Source organism: Ochotona princeps, chromosome 20 (assembly GCF_030435755.1).
Source record: "Ochotona princeps isolate mOchPri1 chromosome 20, mOchPri1.hap1, whole genome shotgun sequence".
NCBI lineage: Eukaryota > Metazoa > Chordata > Mammalia > Lagomorpha > Ochotonidae > Ochotona > Ochotona princeps.
In genome coordinates, this window is record NC_080851.1 from 27,412,263 (window position 1) to 27,436,792 (window position 24,530).

The 24,530-nt window shown below is 39.9% G+C and overlaps 1 protein-coding gene across 2 annotated transcripts in view; it reads left to right on the top strand.

Moving 5' to 3' along the window:
- The first annotated feature begins 528 nt into the window (after positions 1–528).
- Positions 529–24,530, top strand: part of SKAP2 (src kinase associated phosphoprotein 2) — a 145,709-nt gene continuing 121,707 nt past the window's right edge. The window contains exons 1-4 of one of the 2 annotated variants that reach the window (XM_058678013.1): positions 529–736; positions 9,520–9,625; positions 10,266–10,291; positions 18,881–18,988. In XM_058678013.1, the coding sequence (XP_058533996.1) occupies positions 670–736; positions 9,520–9,625; positions 10,266–10,291; positions 18,881–18,988 (307 nt within the window). In that variant the 5' untranslated portion in view covers positions 529–669. The remainder of the gene's footprint in view (positions 737–9,519; positions 9,626–10,265; positions 10,292–18,880; positions 18,989–24,530) is intronic. The other variant, XM_004582427.3, reaches the window with a different exon arrangement.

Consider the following 24,530-nt stretch of genomic DNA (forward strand, 5'->3'; position numbering starts at 1 on the left):
GGTAGTCACAGACTGGTGTCTCATGGACGACTGGGCGGAAGATGGGACTCCGTTACCTTCATGCAGTAGGACAAAGAAGGGCTTGATTGTTTAGAACGGCTGGAAATTCCTGTGTGTTACCAGGAAACGTGTTAAGCCTCCGCGAGGCTGGCCATTAGCAGAAGGCCCCTGAATCGGAAAACTCGCAGGCCATTGAGATACATTCTTTTTTGGAACCCTAGAGAAATGGTAGTGCCAGAATCCAAAATGGTGACAAGGCGCTTCAGACTACGCATCAGGTGACGCAGCCCTAGCCCGCCCTCTTCCCACCAACCGCTCCACCCCCGGCTTCCTACGTAACGGTGGGCGTGGCCTGCCCCAAAGGTTCTTTCTCTGCTGGCCGGGAACTCCCTGGGGTGCACATGCGCAGTTGGATGGCCCAGGGCCGGCGCACCTCCTTCCCCCTCCGCCCATCGCCCCGCCCATCGCCCCGCCCCGGCCTTCCGGGCGGGGCCGAGCTGGGCGTCCAGCTGCGGCCGGCTGGAGCTTCAGGGACTTCCTTGTCGCGAGCCCAGGCCTGGAGGGGTCCGGACTCGTAACTCCGCGGTCCTGCCAGCCCGAGTGTAGCTCGCAGCCGTCAGTCAGGTTCAGAGTACAGGTCCTCTCCCCGCACGCCCCGCGCTCGCTGACATGCCCAACCCCAGCAGCGCCTCCTCTCCCTACTCCCTCCCTGAGGAGATTAGGAACCTGTTGGCAGGTAACGCGCGGGCAGGGGGCGGGCTCGCTGCTGGGGCGGGGGCGAGGGGAGGAGGACGGCGAGCCGGCGGGGACAGAAGCGTTCGCCCACCTCGCCCTCCTCGTCCTCCTCGCCCTCCTCCCGGGGACCCGAGTGCGGCCGGCGGGGGCGGGACCGGGGGCGTGGGCGCCGGGGAGGGGAGGGGAGGGAGCGTGGAGCTCGCGGGCTTGATCTGCGACGTTATTGAGATGAGGACAGGTGTGTTTGTGTGAGAGCCAGTGCGAGAGAAAGAGAATATGAAAGTTCCCTAACGCCTGCGTGAACCCCGGGGAGGGAAACGTGCAGAGGTTCTCTGGGCAGGTGGAGTGGGTGTACATGCAAGCAGATGTCAGAGCCACAGGTGTTGGGGTGAAGGGGTGGAAACCAATACTTTTCTTGGACACTGAGTCTCCTCTTGCCACTGAATACTTTGAAAGTGGGCTTGGCTCTCAAATGGCCACTTGGCTTCAGCCCCAGTGACACATTTAAGCGAAGTAGGAAGGATGTGTTAAAAGTCCCTGCTTCCTGTGTCGCGTGATGAAAGTACCTCAACTTTGCACCCTCATCTTCCCCTTTTCAACTTTACAAGACCATTTACAGGAACCTACTCTGGGAGTTCAATGTGGTTCCTCAGTGTCATGAGTTCGTAAAATTCCTGGATGTGGAGTGCCTTTTCTGGAAGGGCCGATGGTGTATTTCTGCACATGGGCGGAAAGGGACGCTTTGAGTGCAGAACACATCTCGCCTGCCCTGATGCTGTGGAGTTCTTGACATCGTTTACTTTGTGTTGTATATGGCAGACATTCTGGAAAGTAACTTGATTGCTTTTGCTTTAATTGCCTCTAAAATACTTCTCTTTCAGTATTGATAATTCGGAAAAGAATTCCTGTGAAATGCCTGTGTTACCAGTTACTTGTTTTCACTCCAAGAATCCCAGTATCATCTAAAATATAACGTTGGAGGTAGTTAAGTGCTGTAGCAGTGTGTGAGCGAATCTAACAGACTGCTGTAGTGTTTTGGTAGTTAACCTCATAAATAGGATTAAAACATATAAGTGTGTGAGTGCAGACGTGTGTTGGTATGAACAGGATGCAGGGGTGAGGCTTCAGTGGCAGAGCTGACCCTAGGAAACGCTTGTCATTAGTGGGCACCCCTGACGGACAGACTGGCAAAGCCAGAAGGGGTGGCTGAAGGCTGCTTGTACTCAGTCTTATGTAGCTCTCACTGCTAATTTTGTTTGCACTGCAGTTAACAGTTTTGATGCCACAGCTCTGAAATTGATTGTTTAGGATATTATTTTAACAACCAGTCTAAAGAAATGCTTATCATTGTCCTAAAAATAAATACCACCATTTTCAGGATATTCTGGGTGTGTGATGTTGCATTTAAGAAACAATGATGCAAGTTCTGATTGCATGCTCTTAAAGCCTCACAGCCTACACGGCAGACAAGCGTAGTTCACATTCATAGCCAACCATTCCCAGATAGTGTGGTACGTGTGGTACATGCTGTGGACTCTTTTTCCCCAGTCCCCACAGATCACAGTTGCTTCATGTGGCCCCAAGTGTGTAATGAAGAAATTCTGAATTGCACATTTAAATGATCTGCCAGGACTTACTTTCTGTAAATATCTGTCATCTTGCTTTAGTCAGATAATATGCTACCATAATGTCTGATTAGCTGTTTGAAATATATCTTATTGACATTTTCATTATTTCATAGTGATTAAAAAAAATTACATAATAAAATTCAGAAAGTCTTAAAATCAAATATTAAGCCATTCTTACATTGGGGCTCATAAATTTGAGTTATACTAAATATTCAAAGTTATACTTAATTTTCAAGAAGTATGATATAAGTTGGGAATCATATATACATTTGAAGAAATTAAACATTAGCCAGAGTTTTTCAAGTTTTTGAAATCTATTCAAGGAAAAGTGCGAACATTTTATGTTTGACGGTAATTCAATTTTGTTGAGGTAGAGAAGGTTTTAAGGATAGATGCTCTTAATAGTTACTTCACATATTTTATCCAAAAACCCTGTTGGGATCCTGCATGATTTGCACGATTCAAATGTATTGGGTAGTCCAAAATTTTGGAGTGAGTTAGTGATGTTGCTGGCCTGCTTAGGACTTCGAAGCCAAGAAGGAAATAATCTAGTGGTGCTTGTAGTTTATCACTACTGAGTGTTCTTAGAGTGCCTGGCTCTGTGTTAGAATTCCAAGGTAAAGATGAGGAAGAAAAATGTGAAGGAGTTTAGAATCCTTTGCTTTGAAGAAAAAGGAATCCAACGTTCAGAGAGAACACTGTACCTTTTACCTGGCTCATCACTTGTGGCTCTGTGTGGTGTGGAAGTGTTGGACTTTCCCACCGTCTGATAGGAGCAAGTGCCCCAAAGCAGCATGATGGTTTTTCTTTCTGTTGCTGATTGTGGCAGTTTCAGGTTAATGTTTCAGTATTTGCTCCTCCTGTTCCTCCTTCTTTAAAAAACTGTTTATGAAAATGCAGAAAAAAAGGGTAGTGATTATCATTCTTCACTCATATTTAATATCCTTTGAGCTACTGGCTCTATAGTTTGCTCTGTTTTCTATAGAGTCGTATGTTAAATCATAAGGGCTTATATTTGTAGTAAAAAGTAAAAAAAGTTATTCTTTTGGTTTCATGAAAAGAAAAGGTTACAGCAGATATTAAATGCCATGTGCATTACAGGCAACACTTGGTTTGTTGTTGTTGTTGCTGTTTTCTTCCAAATGGTGAGAGAACAAGTTTCACCTGAGCAGTAAAATTTAAAAGATAACCCCAAATCCTATCCATTTAGTCCACCCTCCCATTCATGTTTTGTCTAAGACTCTCTTCGAGAATAAATGAGCGGAGTTAGAACTACTTGCTTCCCCATGTTTAATTGCCTTTTACTAGCTTTTTAACAGTTTGCAACCAAATATTCTGTTTCATTCTCATTTTCATTTAGCACAACAAATTTGAAAGCTGTAAGAAGATGTTCTTGTCTTTGTTACTATTATTAAATTAGAAAATGGAACCAATATTGAAAGATTTTGTTAAGATCCTCAGTGCCCTAAAAAATCACAACAGAACCCAGCCAACAAATGGTTAACAAAGTGATTATCTGGTTTACACAGAGTGACCCTGAGATTTGGCGCAAGTGGCAGTCTTGATTAGAAATACTGTGTTTTCCCCTTTTGGGCATTTCCACTTTTTTTTTTTTTTAACCTTTGTATGTTATAATCGATAATCCCTCTAGGGGCACTAGGTAAAGAAGGCAGTTCAATTGAAAGAGGGGCCACATTTTTTTTTTTATGTGGAATGTCGTATGGTTTGATTTCCACCTTTGCACAGTTCCACATTTTGGTTTTAGAGAAGTCGGTCCACATTTTGGTTTTAGAGAATTATTAATGGTGCCATAACTTCCTCCTGGGGCATCTCTGAGTATGTAAAGGGAAGAGTGCCACCTACTGAGTCACAAACAGTCCTCTGGTTCTTCCAGCACCTGGAGTCTTGTACAGGTCAGGAACAAGCCTACCTCATTTTGGCAGCAATAACTAATGAACATAAAGCTGATAGGAGCACAGTCTCAAAGTGAAGCCAGTCTGTGCTGCCCCTAAGATTTTCACTTTTAGAAATGGGAATAAATATCTGTGAATCAAGGATGTAGGAATTTATAGTTTTTTTTTTTGTATGAGTCCTATAATATAGATGAATTAAAGATTTGGTGTCAGGAAAATTATTTGCCTGTTTATTTTATACACATAGTGCGCGTTTGCTTAAGATGAGCTCTTTTGGATTTCATTGGAAGTATTTTCATCTCAGATTACTAAGCTAGGCACTTGATACTCTGCGTGACTTTTAAAGGTACTCAATCATATTAATCATTTGCTTTAAAAAAGAGGAGTCTGTATTAACAAATGAGGAGTCTAGGAAAAATTTCCAAATAAATGTATCTTTATTGTTATCAGCATTAAAGTATGATTGGAAAGGAAGTGGAAACAACATAGCAGGAAAAGCCTCTGGTGATTTGAAACACGGTTCAGTTGCCTCTCATAAATTTAAGATTAAGTGTCATACATGGGTGATAAAAATGGCATAAGCTAGATTTTATATACTCATTACTCACTTAGTTTGTCTTTTTCAATTAAAGCCAAGTCTATCTTTTTCATTCCATTGAGTTTACATTTCTTTTTCAATCACATTCTGAACAGATTACAATAGATGCTGCCGAACATTGAATATAGTGTAAATCTCAGACTAAAGTGTTATTCACTGTGGCTTCTTTTAAAATGCATGGTCAAAAGATTCTGATGATTGTAAAATGCTATTTATCAAGAGTCATATTTTAGAGGTCGAAAGATGTTCAGCCTTATCTTTCAACAGCCCAGTTTTCTATCCAGATAAATCACTTAGCCTGTAAAGGCAATTTTGAAAATTTTGTAAGATGGTGGAAGAGCCAGGTAGCTTTTACCTCTTGTGAGAGCTCCCATGCTTGTACATGCCTTTTCCCCCAAGTTTGAAAAGTCTACACTTAAAGCAGAATTTATGAAAGAGCTAGGTAGTCAAGGAGAAAGACATTGATTAGAACAATCAATAGCTCTTCAGTTAGCCATCTTCCATCTTTGGACATTTGGTTCCACTGATGTGTATGTGCCCAGTTTCATTTTTATGTTTTCAATAGTAGCTTTTTGGTCAGACCATTCCCCCATTAGAGAAGAAAAGTGCATCTTTTTATGTGACTTTGGCTTAAAGTCTAGGCTGGGATTCTTATTGCATTAAGTTTGGTATCAGCACTTTCCAATGAATTCAAAGTGTAATCTGACCCAGTTCATATGTATTAAGATACAGAATTAAGTAGTAAACCCATTTGGGATCTTGTGTGGTTGGTGTTACACTTTATGGATCTGAGCAAATGGTGTGGAATCAGTCCAATTCCTGTGTCCTCCCCTGTGTAATTCAGGCCAGAAGCTCGCTCGCTCTCTCTCTCTCTCTCTCTCTCTCTCTCTCTCTCTCTGTCTCTCTGTGTGCTGGGAGAAACGCAGGAAGATGGTGGGTGTTACCTCTGACTTGTTGCTAACCTCCAGCCTGAAGTCCTATAGGCATTCCAGGATGTTAGGGAGAATGTCAAGCCCCAGTGGTGTGTGTCAAGAAGCCAACAGTTTTTTGTCTTTCGAAATTGAAACATTGTTCTGACTTTGTATGGTTACATCCTTTCAGGATGTGATCTGTCTAGAGGTTGGTGGAAAGCAAGTAGCCTGTGTGTGTGTTGGGTACTGCCCGTCCCAACCACTTGAGCCTCTAGCCGAACACAGGGGTGTTGGTGTGGGTTTCTGTGTACACCTCAATCCCACCCAAGGGGAAAACTGGAGTACCACTCAGTGACTTAAGGTGTTAAATATTTGCATCTCAGGGGTCCACTTGATGAATAAGAGGTTTGTATCTGAAAAGGCCTAAGGACCTCTGACCCAGAACATGTCATCTTTACGTTGTTGCTTTCAGAACTTCACAATGATCTAAGGAGCCTCTGTAAATCCGTTATTTCCCATGGTCTTCTCTCCCACGCCCTTACAACCAGGCTGGGAGATAAGGCTTATTCTGGACAGTGTTAAGGTGTAAGAAAAGCAAAATTCATCAGCACGTTTGCTTTTGCTGGGTGGACTTTTCCCTGTAATAACTTGGGGGGCAGAGAGTAATGGAGATAGGGAGGCATTCTGGGATGAAAGGTGGCAACAGACCTGTAGGATGAAGGGCTGGCTGGTTTGGAGACAGGGATGTGGGATGGAGTTCAGTCTGTTGCATTGAGAGCACCCCTTTTCTTGCGCCTTCCCGGGCTAGGTCCCCCCATGCTTCTCTCCTTTCTGAGGGGCACGCGGGAGCGAGCGGGACCCGCTCGGTCTGGGAAGAGGGATTGTACTCACCAGGCCAAAGGCAGGCTGACCTTTCCTTGTAATCAAATTACTGCGTTTCCCCGAATTACAGGCGGTCGGGAGTCAGTGAGATCTACATATTAACGGAGGGCCGCGACCCCGAAGTGAAGATAGAAGAGATGTCCCGCGCTTGCTAGCTTACCGTTTGCTGGGCTGTTTAGAGCACAATACAAAGCTTCAAATCTCCTTCCACCCAGCCAGAGGAGCGCTTGATTCGCCCAAGACTTTTATTGCCCGTTTTTTGAAATATTACCCTGGCTCTTAGCTACAAAGCTGCAGATCCAGCCCCATTTGTTTGAGGAGATCGCGGCCCCAAGCTTCTCTTCTGGGTCACCGCTGAGAGCTCAGGAACCCTGGGGTTTTTACCCCTGCAGACAGTTTTTCTCCCAGGCGGAGCTGAGCATCCCTGGGTACAGCCGGGATGTCTGCTTTTAGGCACTCCCTCTGCCTCTGCGCAGGCACTGACCCCAGACTGCTGCTGTGCCTCCCGGAGGCTCCCGTGCCTGCCAGAGGCTGGTGTCGTTGCTTGGAAAAGAAACGGGCTCAATGCAGAGGCTGAGAAACAACTGAGAGTTTCAAAAGCTTAAACGCGAATATAGATGGTTGCAGGAACAGCTCACCCAGCTTGAAGTTCCCAACTTGGTAAAAACAGGAGACAAAGCAAAGCCTGTCTTGTCTCCTTGAGACAGTTACCAAGAAGCCAGGATCCGTGAGATTCTTTTAGCTGTCTTAAACCCTCTTCTGAAAAAAGCTTAGGGGTAAAACTACTCCGAAAGTACAGCTGTTTCCTTACCAACCCTGAACTCCTACTCAGCGATGGGTGCATCGCTGCTTCCTCCAGCCCCTCACTCTGCACGAACGTTCTACTCCAGTACAGTGGCATGGATTGGTATTTTAGAAACAATTTTGGGAAGCCGGAGGACACCTGTGCGGAGCGTTGTAAGCTTTTAAGCTTTTTGGTTTGGTTTTGTTTCCTGAGTTTTTCTAGAATTGATAGAACCTTTAAAAAAATAACTTGTGGGCTGTAATTCATCCTGTTACTGGTTTCCGGAGGTAGAAAATAGAACCCGTTTGGTTAAACTCGGATTTGTATCTTGAACATTAAAATAGGCAATTAAATACTCCAAGAGGAGAGAATTGAAGGCGAACATTGAGATCAAATGGCAGTAAGGCGCCCGTTTGCTGGTCCACGCGCCGCAAGCACAGGGTTCCTGGGGAAGAAAGCAGGCAGCAGGCGCCAGGGTGCTCCTCCTCCCGCCTTCCTCTTCCTCCGAGGAGCCGCTCCAAGTCTCAGGGGCCACAGGGCCTCCTCGTTTCAGCCGGTGCCTTCATGTCCAAAGGGCACTTGCTCTGCTCTCGTTCTTCCGCACCCACTGAAGAACCATGGATGGTGAATTAGGTCCCCCTGTTCTGCTCTTCAAAAAGAAGAGCCACTTAAGGAAAGAAGCCCCCTGACATAGGTTCTAAATAATTCTCAAACCAGAAACTCTTAAAAAAATTGTAACCAAGTTAAAGTTTGATTCTTTTACTTGTTGTGTTGCCTTGGTGAGAAACTACCTTTACATGTATGTATTGTGGATAGGCAGCTTGCCTCATTGGGTCGAAGTGCTATTGTAATCAACAACTTACAAATAGAGCCCAAACATTCTATCCCATTTTCTAGGTTTCAAATAATTAATCGTCAGTACAGTTGAGAGGTCATTGTACTACTTTGGATTATTTGTAATATTATATGTTTTTGCTGTCTTTGAATCAGTGAGAATCAGGAGCTAAGTAGTTAAACAAAAAGAAAGTGAAACATACGTACATCTCTTCGCTGAAATGTGGATGGCCATAGCCATGCCTGTTTGAACATGTCTTAAAGGTATCCCCTGTAGTGGATATTTCAGAAGGAGCTTTGAAATTTTGAAAATAAAGTGAATTTAAGTTGCACAACATTTTATGAGCTGTAAGAATGCAGTTGTTATAAAGATTAAATCCAGCAAGGATTTGCTGGGATTTTATTCAAGAGAAAACCAGACATTGAGTACTTTAGAAATTTGCTAACATTTTTTAGAAATGAGATTATGGAGAAATGCTATAAAGAGATGATTGAAATCTTATTTCTTGTGTTTTATGGTTTTAAACAGTGGAGGAATCTGTTTTTCTCCTTCTCTTTCTTTTATGTAAAGAACATATCAGGTGGTGACCCCAACAAAGGAAGCAGGCTCAGGCATAGCTGGTTGGTTATCAGTTTTGCTTAAGGGTGCCCAGATGGTAGGGGATGGTTGGTAAGGAGAGGAGGGTTTGATTTGGGAATGTTGGTTGGAAATTAAAGGAGTTGTATTTTCCTTTAAAGCATTAGCCACTATGCATACCTGAAAATGGATTACCCTGGGAAAAACAGACCCTTGCTAGGAACATTAGCTTATATTGATATAATATTGTGACTGACTTGTTCACGCAGGAACTTAACAAAATACTACAAAATGATAGCAATACATGCATTAAAGCATGGTGCTTGCTTTTGTATGAGAATTTATTTTATGGGGGCAGCTTAGTTTATTAAAACTTGTGTGCTTCTTCCTAGTTTAATGATGCCGACATCCAAATAGCATTTGCTGTGCTAAGCATAAGTAGAGCATACACATTTTATTAGCTAACTGGTGAATAGATTTGTCCAACTTAGTATTTGAAGCACACTTCAGCTGTTCTGCTTTGGATTGATAAATAACTATAACAAATCGTGCAGATATTAACACTTATGTGTAGAAACAATCATTGTCCTATTTGTCTTCACAAAAAATGGTTCTTTCCTATAATTTGTATTCTGTTTCTTATATTTCATGGTTTAGATGTTGAAACATTTGTAGCAGACACTCTGAAAGGGGAGAATTTATCCAGGAAAGCGAAGGAAAAGAGAGACTCCCTTATTAAGAAGATAAAAGATATAAAGTCTACGTAAGTCACTTGCCTTTTGTCACTAACTTCTTTCTTAGAAATAACTTTGTAATTAATATTTCAACAAGGAATTGGTTATCATGAAGTTACAATTTTATGTTCTAAGTTAATTGGTGTTTATTTTTAAATGCCAGCTTTTAAATATTTTTAAAGGACAAAAGTATATTTTTATTACAATGGATTTTGAATGCAGACATGCTTTTTATAATATCCTTTTCTGTGAAAGTTATTAATTATATATTTTTCCTAAGCATTCCTGCTGTTTATTTTGGTGTGTTAGGGGTGTATTTGGTTTAAACGATAAGGCAGACATAGATTGGGGATTTTAAAATAAATATGGAACAGCCCAAAACATTGATCAAGAGAATCCTGTTAATTATTAAAGCCTTAAACGAATAAATATAATTAATGTTGTAATTATTAAACATATTATATAGATCCCCATTTGATTACTTTCTAAAATTAGTTTTATTATAAATTGCCAAGTCTTTTGGAATTGTCATTTTAAGACAGGGAGTAGTTTTTGCCTTCAGTGTATGTTTATAATTTAGGTTTTGGATGTAAATGGTTGCCACTGATAGGTAGGTCTGCGTTGGATTTTTCAAACTCATTTTAAAATATAATATTTCTGGTTTCGCAGCTATCTTCAGGAGTCTCAGGACAAAGGTAAGTTTTCAAGTTTGCTTAAAGTTTTGTTTTTCACCCCCTTGGTGAGATTTTCAGTAGCATAATCTAACATATCCTGAAATTTGATAGCTGGAATCAAGCCTTAAATTTCTGTGTTAAATAGTTAGACCTTCAAGATGAGAGTGCTAGCTCCCCCTGCTGAGAGAAGAATTAAAAGGCATAGGCAGACACCCTGCAAAGCCTTCTGAATCAGAAGGCTTAGTTAACATTCTGGGGTGGGATGTTTCCCGGAAGATGCTATGACAGAAATGTGTTGGGTAAGGTACACATGCCTGCAGCTACGTCTGGTAGAATCTACCAAAGCAGAGGTGAGAGGTCAGCTCTGAGCCTGGGACCCTACAGAGATGAGAGCCTGTGCCTAGGTGCTCACAGGTGAAGTTTTTGACAGATGTTTTTAAAACAGGATAAATGTTTGCTTGAGAACATGAGAAAAATCTTTTCCAAATGGTACTTTCAAGTTTTCTTGTGGTTCTTTTGATTTGAACAACATATGTGCTATAGACATGGTTCCATGTTTTGGAAGTATGTGAGGGTGCTAGTAACCTGATCGCCTCTCTCATAGCTGAGAGATGGCTGCTTAGCATCCTGGACACCAGAGCAGGAGGGCGTAGGGAGCCCACTGCTTCTTGCCTGCAGTTCTGGAGGGAGGCTGGCTACAGCCCTTATCTCCATGACGCTGAATCACAGGTCACAACTTACAGTTTACAGAGACTGGGAGAGGGGTCACAGCTGACTGTGGGTTTGGGGAACAGTCTGGCTCCTTCTGGGTAGCTCATACTTGCGCTGGTTGTGAGTGAGAGGGTAACAACAGTGTCGGAAAACCAAGTACTTAGGTGGACAAGCCTAAAATCAGTTCAAAGGAAGTCACGGTTTCTTTTCACATTCCGTCATTGAGATCTCTGTGATTGAAAGAGAATGTTATTCTACTTAAGATTTTTAAAACTATCAAATCAAGAGCAGAACAGGACACTTCTCCCACTAGGGCAGTGCAGCCTGAATTATGGGTGTAATCATGTCATGTTCTGCTTAGTGGAATTATAGAAATTAACTTGTCCTTATGTGTTTTAATTATGATAACTTTTGTATAACATAGTATTTAAGGATTAATATTAGAGATTAGATTCTGTCTCTCTTCTGAAAAGGAGTTTTTGTTCCAGTGATTATTTATGGAACTGTCATTGTGGCTTAATTATTTGCACATTAAAAATATTTCTAACACTGAAAAAGCATGATAATATGAAGTCATTGTGTGATTGCACGTGGTTGGTAATAGCGTAGACATTCCCCTTGGTATTTTGTTTTAGCACTTGTTCAGGTGTGTGGATATTAAAATTACATTACTGAGATTCATTCTTTGTCTCCAAAGAGAATGAAGGTTTATATAGTGTTTGGTAGAAAATAAAAAATGATCTTTGAGTAAGAGTTCAAATAATGTTGAATTCAGAGATTTTCCATAATCATTTTCCTCCAAATAAGTCATTTGTAGTTCAATGCTGCTGGATTGAGTTAGCTAATCACCAAGAGTGCAGGTTCAAAAGTTAGCCTGTGAATAAATGAGACGTATACCTTGGAGAAATATGAGAAGCTGTGTAATTCTATGCCAAGCTTTGTTGTAAGAGCTCTTCTGTCTATACTTGTTGGGAATAGAAGGGAGGGCAGACGTATTTGTTGCAAAGCAAATGTTCAAGATACATGTCTTCTTAAAAATCGGAATTTATTAGCATTTCTCTTTTGGTAGAGCTGCCCCAACCACTTCTAACTTCACCCCAGGAGTTTGGATTGTTTTCCTTCAAGGGGATATGGGCAGAATTCCCTTTTCATATTTCCCTGCTTCCCTCTCACTCTCTCTTTCTCTCATTCTCATGAATATGGGGTACAGATGAAGTGATAAGAAGCTGTTTTCTTCCTGCTTGCCTATACCCCTATTTATTATACAAACTCTCATTTTAAAAAATGACAGTTAGGTACCATTTTAATATCATTGGTGAGAGAAAAAAAGGATCAAGTGGAGAGAAATATAGCAGGTTGACTCAGATTTGTCATTTCTCACAAGCACTTCTTGCTTGGTCCACCTGCCATCTTGCCTGTTTTATCTAAGTGTGGCTTTTTGTATCCTTCAGAGTTGTACAAGCCAGAAGAACGATCTAAAGCTAGTTTCCTGATTAGAGTGCAGCCCAGTGCTAGAAAGGGTCCTCCTGAATGTGACCACAGGCACTGGAACTGTACTCTGTGATTGCTTGAGACTTGTTCCTGCCCCTTTACAAGGCCTTAAGTCTCTTAAGACTGACTGAAAACACTTCTTATGACATGAGAATGCATCACTATTAAAAACTGCTATTAACTGATTATTAGCTAGTATTTTTACCAGAAAGTATATGTACATAACATTTAACTTATATACTGTAGTCCTATCTTGAGCTTATGTTAGCCTCATCTTACTGCAGTCATGGTTTAAGTGTAAGTGGTTTATTTATTGACTGAATGATTGAAATAGGTAATAAGAAAATACTGGGGTTTGACATATGCCAGGTGCACAGCCAATAGTCAGTGAATACATATTCTGAGATTCAGTTTCAGTTGTCAGGAAGATTTGAGTTAGTCTTGCTTCATAAGGAATTTTTTTTTAAAGATTTATTCATTTTATTACAGCCAGATATACACAGAGGAGGAGAGACAGAGAGGAAGATCCTCCATCCGATGATTCACTCCCCAAGTGAGCCGCAACGGGCCAGTGCGCGCCGATCCGAAGCCGGGAACCTGGAACCTCTTCCTGGTCTCCCACGTGGGTGCAGGGTCCCAATGCATTGGGCCGTCCTCGACTGCCTTCCCAGGCTACAAGCAGGGAGCTGGATGGGAAGTGGAGCTGCCGGGATTAGAACCGGCGCCCATATGGGATCCCGGGGCTTTCAAGGCGAGGACTTTAGCCGCTAGGCCACGCCGCTGGGGCCCATAAGGAATTTTAAAATAATTTTGGGGGGAATTATCAGTTACTGTAAGAAGGGTCTGCAAAGTGATGGGACACAAATAGTTCAAGAGAATATCTTTCAAACTTGTAAGATATTAATTTCTACCATTTAAAAACTATAAATATTTTGCTTTAGATGCTATAGCTATGCAACTCATTTTCTACTTTAAAATCCTTTAGTTGCAGAAAATTTTAGTGAATTTTTAAAAAAGATAATTTTTTTGAAAGTCAGAATACACAGAGAGAGATATTTTCCATCCACTGGTTCCAGGAGCTTCTGGGTTTCCCTCAAGGTGCAAGGATCCAAGACTTTGGCCCATCCTCCACTGCTCTCCTAGGCTATCAGCAGGAGCTGGATCAAAGGGGAAGTAGCTGGAACTAGAACTGGTGCCCCTTGTGGGATGCTGATGCTGCCCACGGAGGATTAGCTTACCACACCACCACACTGCCCCATATTTAGTGGATTTTGCTCCTAAGACTCCATTGATACTGTTAAATATACATCTATTTACTTGGAAAATGACTTCCTTCCACCTTCTCATTGGTAAGTTTATTATGAGAGTATTCACTACTTTGTGGTTGGTTGGTTTGAATCAGCAGGATAGGTAATTAAGAAGGGATCCAGTATGGTATGTATTATAGTTTCTCCTAAAGGCATCGCAAAGAATACCAAAGAATTCCCGAATTTGGTTGATGTTTAATGTCCCTTCCTTTATTGCTCCCAACAAGACATGTGTATATTTTCCTTGGAAAGCTAGCTCTATTGTGGAATCTGAGGGAGTAAGTTGCAGCTTTTTCCTCCTAACACTCCCCTCCACTACTGGCTTTGCACACACTCGGCAAGCATGTTTGAGATCCCTGGAGATGCCCAAGAATTGTCTTCTGGGAGCAGTGCTCGGGCCATTCTAGCCTCCTTTCCCAGCTCTGCCTCGCTTCAGTGCAAGAAATATCTTTGTGGTCAGTCTGCCATCAGTTAGGCTTCCTGTTTTTGAAACATTTGGAGGAGAATCCTGTTTGTGGTGCCTTGGAATCCTCACAATCTGAAGAATTAAACTTCCCTTAAGAAATGACAAGTTCAATGCTTCATTCTGCATTTGTAGCTGTGTATTATTACTTCTGAAATTAGTCTGGACATGTAAACTGAATAGTGAATTAGAAACGAGTGTGTTTCAGTTGAATAAATTTCTCCCACTAATTTATCTTTTATGATGTGTAAGATGGACCAGTTATCCAAATGGTAGACATAACATTTAGTTCCACATGTAACTGGTTGTGTTCAAGATAGGCCTGGAGTTGACAGAGCAAGCAGCAGTCAATCACCTTAACTGGTTGTGGTGATCAGGACTGCTCAGTTGCTGTTGGACCCTATCTCCAGGCATTTCAGCAAATGCTAATTAATGATGAGTCCCATAAAAGGAAAGGATGGCTCGCAGTTATTTGAACCCCACTATTATAACTTTACAAATAGCTTCCAGAGAAACACGCTGCTGAGGTCCACTCACGTCTTGATTTTACTGTGATATTTAAGCTGCCACTGAAACCAGAGGAAGGAAGCCTTGGATCATTGTCTTTTACACCGTTAACTTTGTATCATTAATTAAACTTCTGAAAGTTGCAGAATGAATCAAATGAATTTCTAGGGAAACAAGAAGCCGTATTAATGAGCACCAACCCCGTAATTATCCTTGTGAGTACATAACAGGGACACATTCATGTCTTCTCTTTGTGCAATAACTTTTACAAAGAAGTATTTTTAAACTGATCATTAATTTTATGACCACAGAAATGAGATGCAAAATTTATGCTGTTGTCATTGGCACAGGCTCAAGGCACTGCTGACATTATGTGTGATTGTAATAGAACGGCTGCCAACTAATGATTCTGAAGACATTTCATTTGAGCATGCTTTTCTCTTAGATGTCTGATTAGTCTGTAATGCTTTCAATTATGTCTGTAAATTGTATTGGATACATTTACCTGACACCCATTGTTGATTTGGAGTTCAGTTTTCTATTACATAAACACAAGTTGAACATTTGCTTTTTAATTTATACAAGTCTTTGCAGGTAGAACTGCAAATACTCAGTCCCTGGGGAGGAAAAAAAATTGCTTTGCACTACTCAACAGCGACCCCTGTGTTCAGTTGAAGTTCCTTCTGAGCAGCTTTTAAAAACCAAATTAGGGAGGCAAAGTGGGGGTGTATCCTCACTAAATAGCAGGATGAAGAGGACCACGCTGAAAGACAGTGAGTCCTTTCCACTGGCGGCGGTTGTTGGAGGGGGCCTATCTGCCCAGGTACCGCGTGCTCTTTACTTCTGACTTCTCTCAAAGCATGCTTGGGGGCGGTGGGCGGTGTGGGGTAAGTGGGGAGCAGCAGTCCTAGATACATATACACATTGTACCAACTTTTAAAAACAACACTTGCAGTTAGCAACATTTCTTAGCATGGGTTAAGTTGAAGACAATTTCACTTTAATAATATATAACCCAAAAATATTTTTTAGAGATTTATTCAACATGCTAATAACCATCTTATGTAGCATATTTTAAACTCTGATTAAATTTTATTGAGTTTAAAGCTTTCATAGCAAACTATTTTGCTATGTAATATACTAACAAGTATTCTATTGGTACAGGCATCTGTGGGCATATGTGTATATGCTAATATATACACACAGAAAATGTATAATAGAAATTATCAAATGATAATAGATCACTTCTGATTTTCAAAATATTTATGCTTAATTTTTCTGCTTATTTCCATATAGTTTTAGATAGATTTAACCCTGTCTATCCAAATTGTTTCTAAATCCTTTCATTATTCCTTTGGTTTTACTGTTGTTTATAGTCAAAATAACAAAATACGCTGTGTTAGGTTCTGGGAATTTGAAATATTCTCATACTTTTTTTTTCCATAGCAAGATTCCTTTATTAGTGTGTGATGTGGAATGCCTCAGAAATTTTACTCCATAGAAAGTCTTACTTCATTGAGAATATTAGAACATCTTATCAACTAAGAGTAACTGAGACTTTTTTGATCTCTACTATGTAATCTATGAACTGCTGTAATGTATTCACAATATTTTTACTAGCATTTGTGGGGTTCCTTCTTTTATCATGAATCAGTGCATGCTTCTTTTTCTAAGAGCATTGTAAGGGACCACTGGATGTTCTAAGGAGTATTTTGGGAATATGGGCGTATAGCCTAGAGGTTAAGATGCCCATGGTTCCATGTTGAAGTACCTGGATTCAGTCCCTGGCTTCAGCTACTACTGCTAGCTTCCCAGCTGTGCCAGTCCTGGGAGGCAGCATGGACTGGAGTATTTGGGTACCGCCACCCATATGGGAGACCTATGTTGAGTTCTCAGCTCCCAGCCTTGGCCATGTGATCATTGTGGACATTGGAGAAGTGAACTGGCAGGTGAGAGCTCTCTGTCTCTTTTTCTTGCCCAGGTCTCGTTTCCTCTCACAAACAATACTTTGGACATCTCTAAAGAAGGACAGATTAAGATCTGGAGAAGGTGTAGTGTCTGTATGTGTTCCTTGAAATTTTAAGTGTGAATTTTAGGGCACATGGTAGTATTATCTCTGCTCTGATTGTGTTACTATGAGATGTCCTCATTCTTTGCTGGAATAAGGTGACAGCGGCTCATGAAATGGCAAAATTTAAAGTAGCAGAAATGAGAACTTTTAAAATTATTTTAATAGTATTGCGTTAAAAGAGGCTATCTCCTGTATTAAAATATGGTGAAATGTAAGGTGACACCCACCAGAAGGGTGTTAGAAGGTGTGTTTTTGGAGAACCTAGAAACTTTAACTTGGATCTGCCAAGAACTGTGTCCAAAAGTAATGCCATACGCTTTCTGAGGTGGGGATTTTTGCCACATGTTTTGGTTAACTCTTGAGGTATCTGCTGTTCTCTTGAATTGTGAGCAATTTGATACTTTATATGGTATGAAACATGCATTTTTTCGTGTGTTTAATCTGGGTGATAACAGATTGTACTTGTGTGCAACAGGCTAACAAGAAATGTGATTCAGTGGGCTTTTTTTTTAATATATAATTTGTATTGGAAAGTCACATATACATAGAGGAGGAGAGACAGAAAGGAAGATCCACTCCCCATGTGGCTGCAGTGGCTGGAGCTGTGCTGATCCAAAGCCAGGAGCCAGAAGCCTCCTCCGGGTCTCCCGTGCAGGTGCAGGATCCCAAGTCCTTGGGCCATCCTCAACTGCTTTCCCAGGCCACAAACAGGGAGTTGGATGGGAAGTGGGGCCGTCAGGAGTAGAACTGGTGGCCATATGGGATCCCAGCACCTTCAAGGTGAGGAGTTTTTTTTTTTTTGTAAGATTTACTTTTTATTGTTTTAAAAGGCAAAGTTACAGATAGGAGGGAGAGGAAAGAGAGAAAATTAATCTATCTGTTGGTTCATGCTCCAAATGGCCTCAGTGGCTGTGGTTGGACCAGGCTGAAGCCAAGAGTTTCTTTTTGGTGTCATGTGGATGCAGGTGCCCTGACCACTTGGGCCATCTTCCACTGCTTTTCCAGGTACCTTAGCAGGCAGCTGTAGTGGGAGTGGAGTAGCCCCTCAGTGGTTTCTTAAAAAGTTGTTGGGGCAGGTGTTTGCGCTAGCAGTTGAAACACCTGTGTCCCATGTTGAAGTCTCTAGGTGTGACTCCTGGCTCTGGCCCGTGCCTCTAGCTTCTTGCTAAAGCAAATTCTGAGAGGCAGCAGTGCTAACTCAAGCAATTGGGTCCCTGCTACCTGTGTGGGTTAGCTAGTTCCTGGATTTGGTCTTTGCTTGGCTCAGACCCTTGTGGTCATTTAAGTGAGAGAACCAAAAGATGGGAGCTCTTTCCTCTTTTTGTCTCTCAAATAAGTATATTTAATTATTTATCTGAATATATCGAAAAAAACCCCCAAACCATAAAATGTTGTAGTGGAGAATGAAATGACCTAAAATAAGCCAATGAAAACAGGCCATTAAACCAACCAAGCCTTTTAAAATCAAGTAGGAAACTGGCCAGAAAATAGTGCTTGGTGTGTAAATCACCTGGCCTGAATTTAAAAGGATTATAAGGAATTTTGAGTTTTTCTGCACATAGGATTTCTGTAAAAATAATGCAAAAATTTTAGATCTATTCTGATGTAATCCTGTGATTTTTTTTAAAATGATAGTATGAAATGTTCATATGATTTTAGTTTCTCATCAGTTTTCAAATTAGTTTAAAAAATGGAATTATTTGAATCATTTTCTGTTGTACCTTCCACTTTATTACTAGAGCATTAATAAATATTTTAATTTTTATTTTATGTTTTTTTCCTTTAGAGACACATAAAGTTTTAGCCTGCTTCTGCTTTCTGAACTCTTCTTTAGGGACCACTGTAAATCTGAGACTGCCTTCTTTTGTGTTGTAGCTGTATTCTGACCTTCAAAAACTGCATCTCCATGAGAGTGAATATAAGCTGAGATGGGACCTGCTTTTGCCTAGTTTGAAAGGTTGCCATTTCCGCCCCCATGACTGTGATTCAGTTTGAAAGTTACCTCTCTGACAAAGTAATTGTGTTCTTGGGGGTAAAAGGTTTCTGTCATTCTTCTACAGGTGATGCGGAAGACGGGGATGAATATGACGACCCCTTCACTGGGCCTCTGGACACCGTGTCCTTAGCCTCGGAGCGATGCGATAAGGATGACGAAGGCCCCTCCGATGGTAGGTGATGTTTCCCCTGGGCCGCGATCCCTGATCTGATCCTCACACTCTCCCTCCCAGCACAGCTGTTTGCAGAGGTGGTGGTCTTTATCTGGGAGTCGGTCACTGCAGGGCTTGGGAGACCCCACCTTTCCTGGCCCTGGCTAAAGAGCAGAAGAGCTCTCTCTAGTGGTTCCAGCAAGATTTTCCTAAGTATGTAGTTGCTTCTTTAGTAATTCTTGACTAGAACTTTTAGGAGAAGGCTCGTCTCATTCTTTGAACATTATTAGTGACAGTCTGTTGGTTAATTTAATATGATCAGATTCTTGCTTAATTTTATTGTGCATCTTAATGGACTTGCTGTATTATTTATCTTATAAATAATGAAAAAGGTTTTTGATCTATTTTTTTTCCTGAAAACTTCATAGAAAATGAGTTCATAAAATATTAAATTAATTATTGCCACACTGCCTTTTCACATTGAGACAGGATTTTATCAAACACTTCTTTTGATATACATTTTCATTTTTCTGATTGTCACTTAAAGATGCCCTGCACTATGCAATGGGATTATTGTGTTTTGTATTAATTAGCAGCAAAAGTTGACTGGTTGTCTCTTAGTAATTTCTAGAGACTATTGAGCATTGTCGAAGTTGTGAAACTTATTTTTAGCCACGCATGTACTTTCTCTGTCATAACCGGTTGAATACAGCTGTATCATAGAAATCTTACAAGGGTGACACATAGTTATAAATTAAGAATGTATGTCAATAAATTAGCCATGCATATTAATTTGTGGCAGTGAAAGTTTCGCATAGACACAGAAGTGAGTAATGCCTTCTGCCACGACACGATGATCAAACTGTGCAGTTCCATCTCTAAATACAATTGCTGAATGAAAATATGCTTCCTGCAACAGAGCACTCCACATTTTATGTTATCCAGATTATTCCCCTTGGAAACATAAATTGCTTTTATGAGGTATAAAATTATGTCTATTGCAGAACAGGGATAAGTCAAGTACATGCATAAGTGATAAACATTCTAACCACTGATTCAGAACAAAACAATCCGTTTTTCTACATCTAAAACTTTGTACAATGTGTGGTAATAATCATATCCATTTTATGTTAAATTTTACACTTCGGCAAATATTTAATTCCTGTTTTTAAAGGAGGGCTCTTCTTTTCTCTTCCATTCCCTTTCTGCCTTTTAAAGAGATGAGCGTTTCTTCTCCCTCACACTTTTTATCCAAAACCAGAGCATCATCCCATCTAACCTCATCTTCAAAAGTATTTTTACTAGAAAAGGTTTCACAATTAATGAAATAGTATTTTCAGGCAAAACAAAGGCTTATTATTTAAGTTGTACTATTTTTCAAATACGTCATTATTTTGCTTCTCTGTAGAAGGTTGGTGAGATGTGAATGAATGTGTGTGTGTGTACACTCGTATACAGAGAGAATATTTATACTCCACAGAATATAAACACGCACAGTATACTCAGAGAATGTATACATATTCATACACAGAAACTGGGTATTTCTCTAAGTAGCAAGTGTTTTTATGCTCAGGATAGCATTATGTACATTCTTTAAGAAACTCTACCCTTAAAAATATTTCTCTATTTAATTATCTAGAGGGGCGCGAAGCCCTCTAGTAATTTGTGAGAAAGCATGACTTGCTGTTAATCATACATTGATATGATTATTGTGCCTTCTTTGTTCAGAGTAAATGGTTTATCAACCATTTTCATCACCAGAATTTAGGATATACATTAATATTATAAAAAGGTTTGTTATTGAAAGATTACTTTATCATGATTTGACTATTAAATAACACGTATAACATCAATTTTTGATGGAAACCAATCGAACTGTTAGTATTTAAGAAAATTTTAGGTTATTCATTTTTGATATATAGATCACATTATTTTGTTAGTTTTACATGTTCTTTTAAGAATATTATAAATTGATTTGTAAACTTTCACCTGAACTTTTAATTTCTGTAATAACTATCAAGTCATCACATCCATAACTTAAAATTGGTGTGTGTTTTCTTCTTGGCTGGAAAAGTTTTTCCTTTAATATGTGACCTCAGACTAATGATGTGTTAATTATAAAAAGAATAAAGCATTTAACAGTAAGCATAACCAAATTAATACAGGTCACCAAAAGCACTTTTATTAAATCAGATTGTTGTTTTGTCTTTTTGACTTTTACTTTATGGTAGGCACTAACAAAGTATCTGATCTTTGATGGATTATAAACTCTAAACATGGTATGTATTTTTCATAATGCTAATGTAATTTTCTAGGTATTGAAAAGGTCAAACTTGCACATCTCTGTGTGCATTCTAAGTCTGTCTTTCCCTTCAATATTTCTTATTCTCCGTTCTCTGGTTCAAAAGTTCACCCAGTTCCCAAATGGCCACCTAATTTTCCAGTTATTCCCTCAAGCCATATGTGTTTTGGTTTCTTTATGGTTTATTAGGTACTGTAGGAAAGTAGCATAAGTTATATCTTCTAATGAAATTCAAGCACACTTCAGTGAGGCTTCCACTTGATTGCTGGTAGCAATTAAATCACAGCCAAGGAGAATAATGTATGATCTCACAAGGCCCAGACACCCTATAGATGTCGGATGGGGAGGAAAACAGAAAACAAGGTCTCCAAGCCCCTGCCAGACACGCTGCTTCCAGCCTACCCTGTTGTTGTTGTTGTTGGCCAACTGCCTGACTGATAGCAAAATCATAACTAGCTGTATGCTGACAGGCAGAGTTCACGGGTAGGTTATTGTGAGCTGATAAAGGGGTAGATGGAGTTTTGATTTTCGCATTGGACCTTGGTCCACCAGATTAATGGAATTTCAATGAGAGACACGAGTAGCCACAGCTTTGTCAGAGAAACAGATGGAGATTCTATAGTCATGTCTACTCATTAATACTAGTTGCCTGAAAGGTGTGCTGTTTCTCGATACAAAAGAGTTGATATAATTGATTTTTGAGTGGTACATTGAAAAAAAAATGTGCTTTATTGATGATTAGAATTGTAACAGAAATGGTAACAGTTTTTTTTCCTATGCCTTGTAGCATAAAAGTGTCAGATTTTTATAATTTTTTCCTCTTTTTTTTTTGGAAACACTTACTTTTAAATTTTTTTTTGAGGAACAATTTTTTTTAAGACCAATAGCGAAAAGGAAAATAAAACTGACCTGCTAAATGATCTCTTAGGAAACTGAGTAGGAGTCTGGATTTTAGGTATAAGTGAGCCTGACTGTTCTATTTTCATTCTGATGTAGCAGTATTTAGAAGAGAGCATATGTATTAGAAGCTTCCCTTATTAGCTTTATGCTTTATTTTTTGTTCAGAAAATATAAAAACAAATCATGGTGGTTCTGAACTATTGTAGATCATTGTTAGAAGCTCAGTGCTATCATGTAGCTGGATATATTGGGATGTTAATATGAATGGTTCATGTCAGTAATCAGATACAGTTAAAGACAATGAGAGTTAAAGCCATAAGCAGGAATCTCTGTTATTGTGCACATGTTGAAACATTTTGATCACTAAGGGAGTAGATGTAGGACAGCCTTTCTATGCTATGGAATGACTTGGGTTTCCATTTTTCTATTCAGAAATACTTTTTCATTCATTTTCATTGTTTGTGAAAGAAGACTTCTAACCATATAATGCTGGGGGCAGTCCCTGAGGTGAGGCAAAAGGTTTAGTGAGCGAGAAGACATATATTGGCTCTGCCGTCGATGATAGGTCGAAGGGTCCCAGTGGACATTTGTCACAAATCTGATTCAGTCCTAGACCATAATCGCTTTGCGGATAAAAATCTGCAACCTCTGGGGTGGGAATGTAGGAAGACTAAAAAGAAGAAGATATAAAATAGCAGTTTGTCATCCTGGTATCTGCCTAACAAAAGTATTTCCAGTCAGTATAGGTGTTGAAAGCTGTGGTCATTGTCAAGGATATCAGGATTTTGTAAAAAAGTATCGTGGAGAGTGGAACTATTCTGCAAAGCCTGGGAATTAAAAAAGGCTGAACTATTTTAATCAATGTATAATATTAGATAATGTTGCTTTATCATTTTTGGTATGCCTTTTTTTTAAAAAAGAAAATCCAATGTATAATGATTTGGCTTTATACAATATGGAAATCACTTATCCCAAAAGATTGCTTAGAAAAGGATCATGTCTAACATGCCTGTAAATGAGCGCTCACCGTGCATCTAAAGGAGACTTAGATATGAATCCATATGCATGCACACATGTACACTTAATGTGCCAAACTTTGAGGATTTTTTTGTGGAGGGGGAGCAAAAAATAGGTATAGCACTGATCATTTCTTGTAAAAGCTGAGGGATAGATGTTTTTTCCCTGAGTCATCAGTCGGCAACAGCGATGCTGAAAACTAAACAGAGGCAGATGTGATGCAGAGAGTTAAAGCTGTTGCTGGGGAAGCTTGCACCCAAGATTGGCAGGCCGGGTTTGAATCCCAGCTGCCCAGGGCATCTGGGAGGCAGTGACCCAGGTTCTTGGGTTCTTGGCACCCACGGAGTTCCTGGTTCCTGGCTTCAGACTGCCCTACATGACTCTGTTAGGCTTTGCAGGAGTGAACCAGTCTTTCCATGCTGACACCATGTTCTGTTTTCCAAATAAATTAATAAATAAGTAAATAAATATTTTTTTTCATAAGTGGATCTTTTAGAGTATTTTTCTATGATTACATTGCAGGCTTTGGCACTTAAATTATATTTTTGTATTCTGAGAATTTAGATTGATTTGCAGCTTGTACATATTTTGTGTGTGTACCACATATTATTATTATATTTGTTTTAAATTTTTTGGATTACTTCAGTATACCAAATTACCAGCTTCTTTACTAGTGTAAGAACAATGCCATTTTGTATTTTGCACAATTTCAGGTAATTTGGTAGAAGGAGGGGACTGTAGTTTGGGAAAGTTATAAGAAGTAGAAAATATTTTTCTCTTATTTTCTTTTCTCTTTTGTTTTAGAAGATGTTTTTAACACTCATGATACGTTTTGTGTGAATGGTGCTATAAAATTCACATGTAAAACTTTTTTTTGATGCAAAATGTTTGATAGTAAGAAAAGCACACAGGTTGAAGATCATCTTCTGAGGAGTTTTTGCTTTTGATTGGAAGACTATATCAGAATAAAATAGCAGGCAAAACAGAGCAAAACAAAGCAGGCTAAATAAGAACAATTGCAGAGGTAAGAAAAACCAAAATTACGAAAAACAGTACATGTTTAATCCAGTAAACCAGTACTTGTTTTTATAGTACACAAATAGGGATGCAAGATTTCTTGATAGGCCAATAGAAGATCCAAAGATGAATCAGATAAATTCCTTTTTCCAGGAAACATGTAATTAAGGTGAAAAGAAAAGATAATCACCTACAATAAGGTAATTAGCAATTTAAGTTAGGTAAGGAATATTCCAGAAGTAAGAAATGCTGTGTTTTGCATTGTCTCATTGATTTGGTCTATACCCAGGCAAATAATTGGTTTCATTGATTTTACTCCCTGATTTG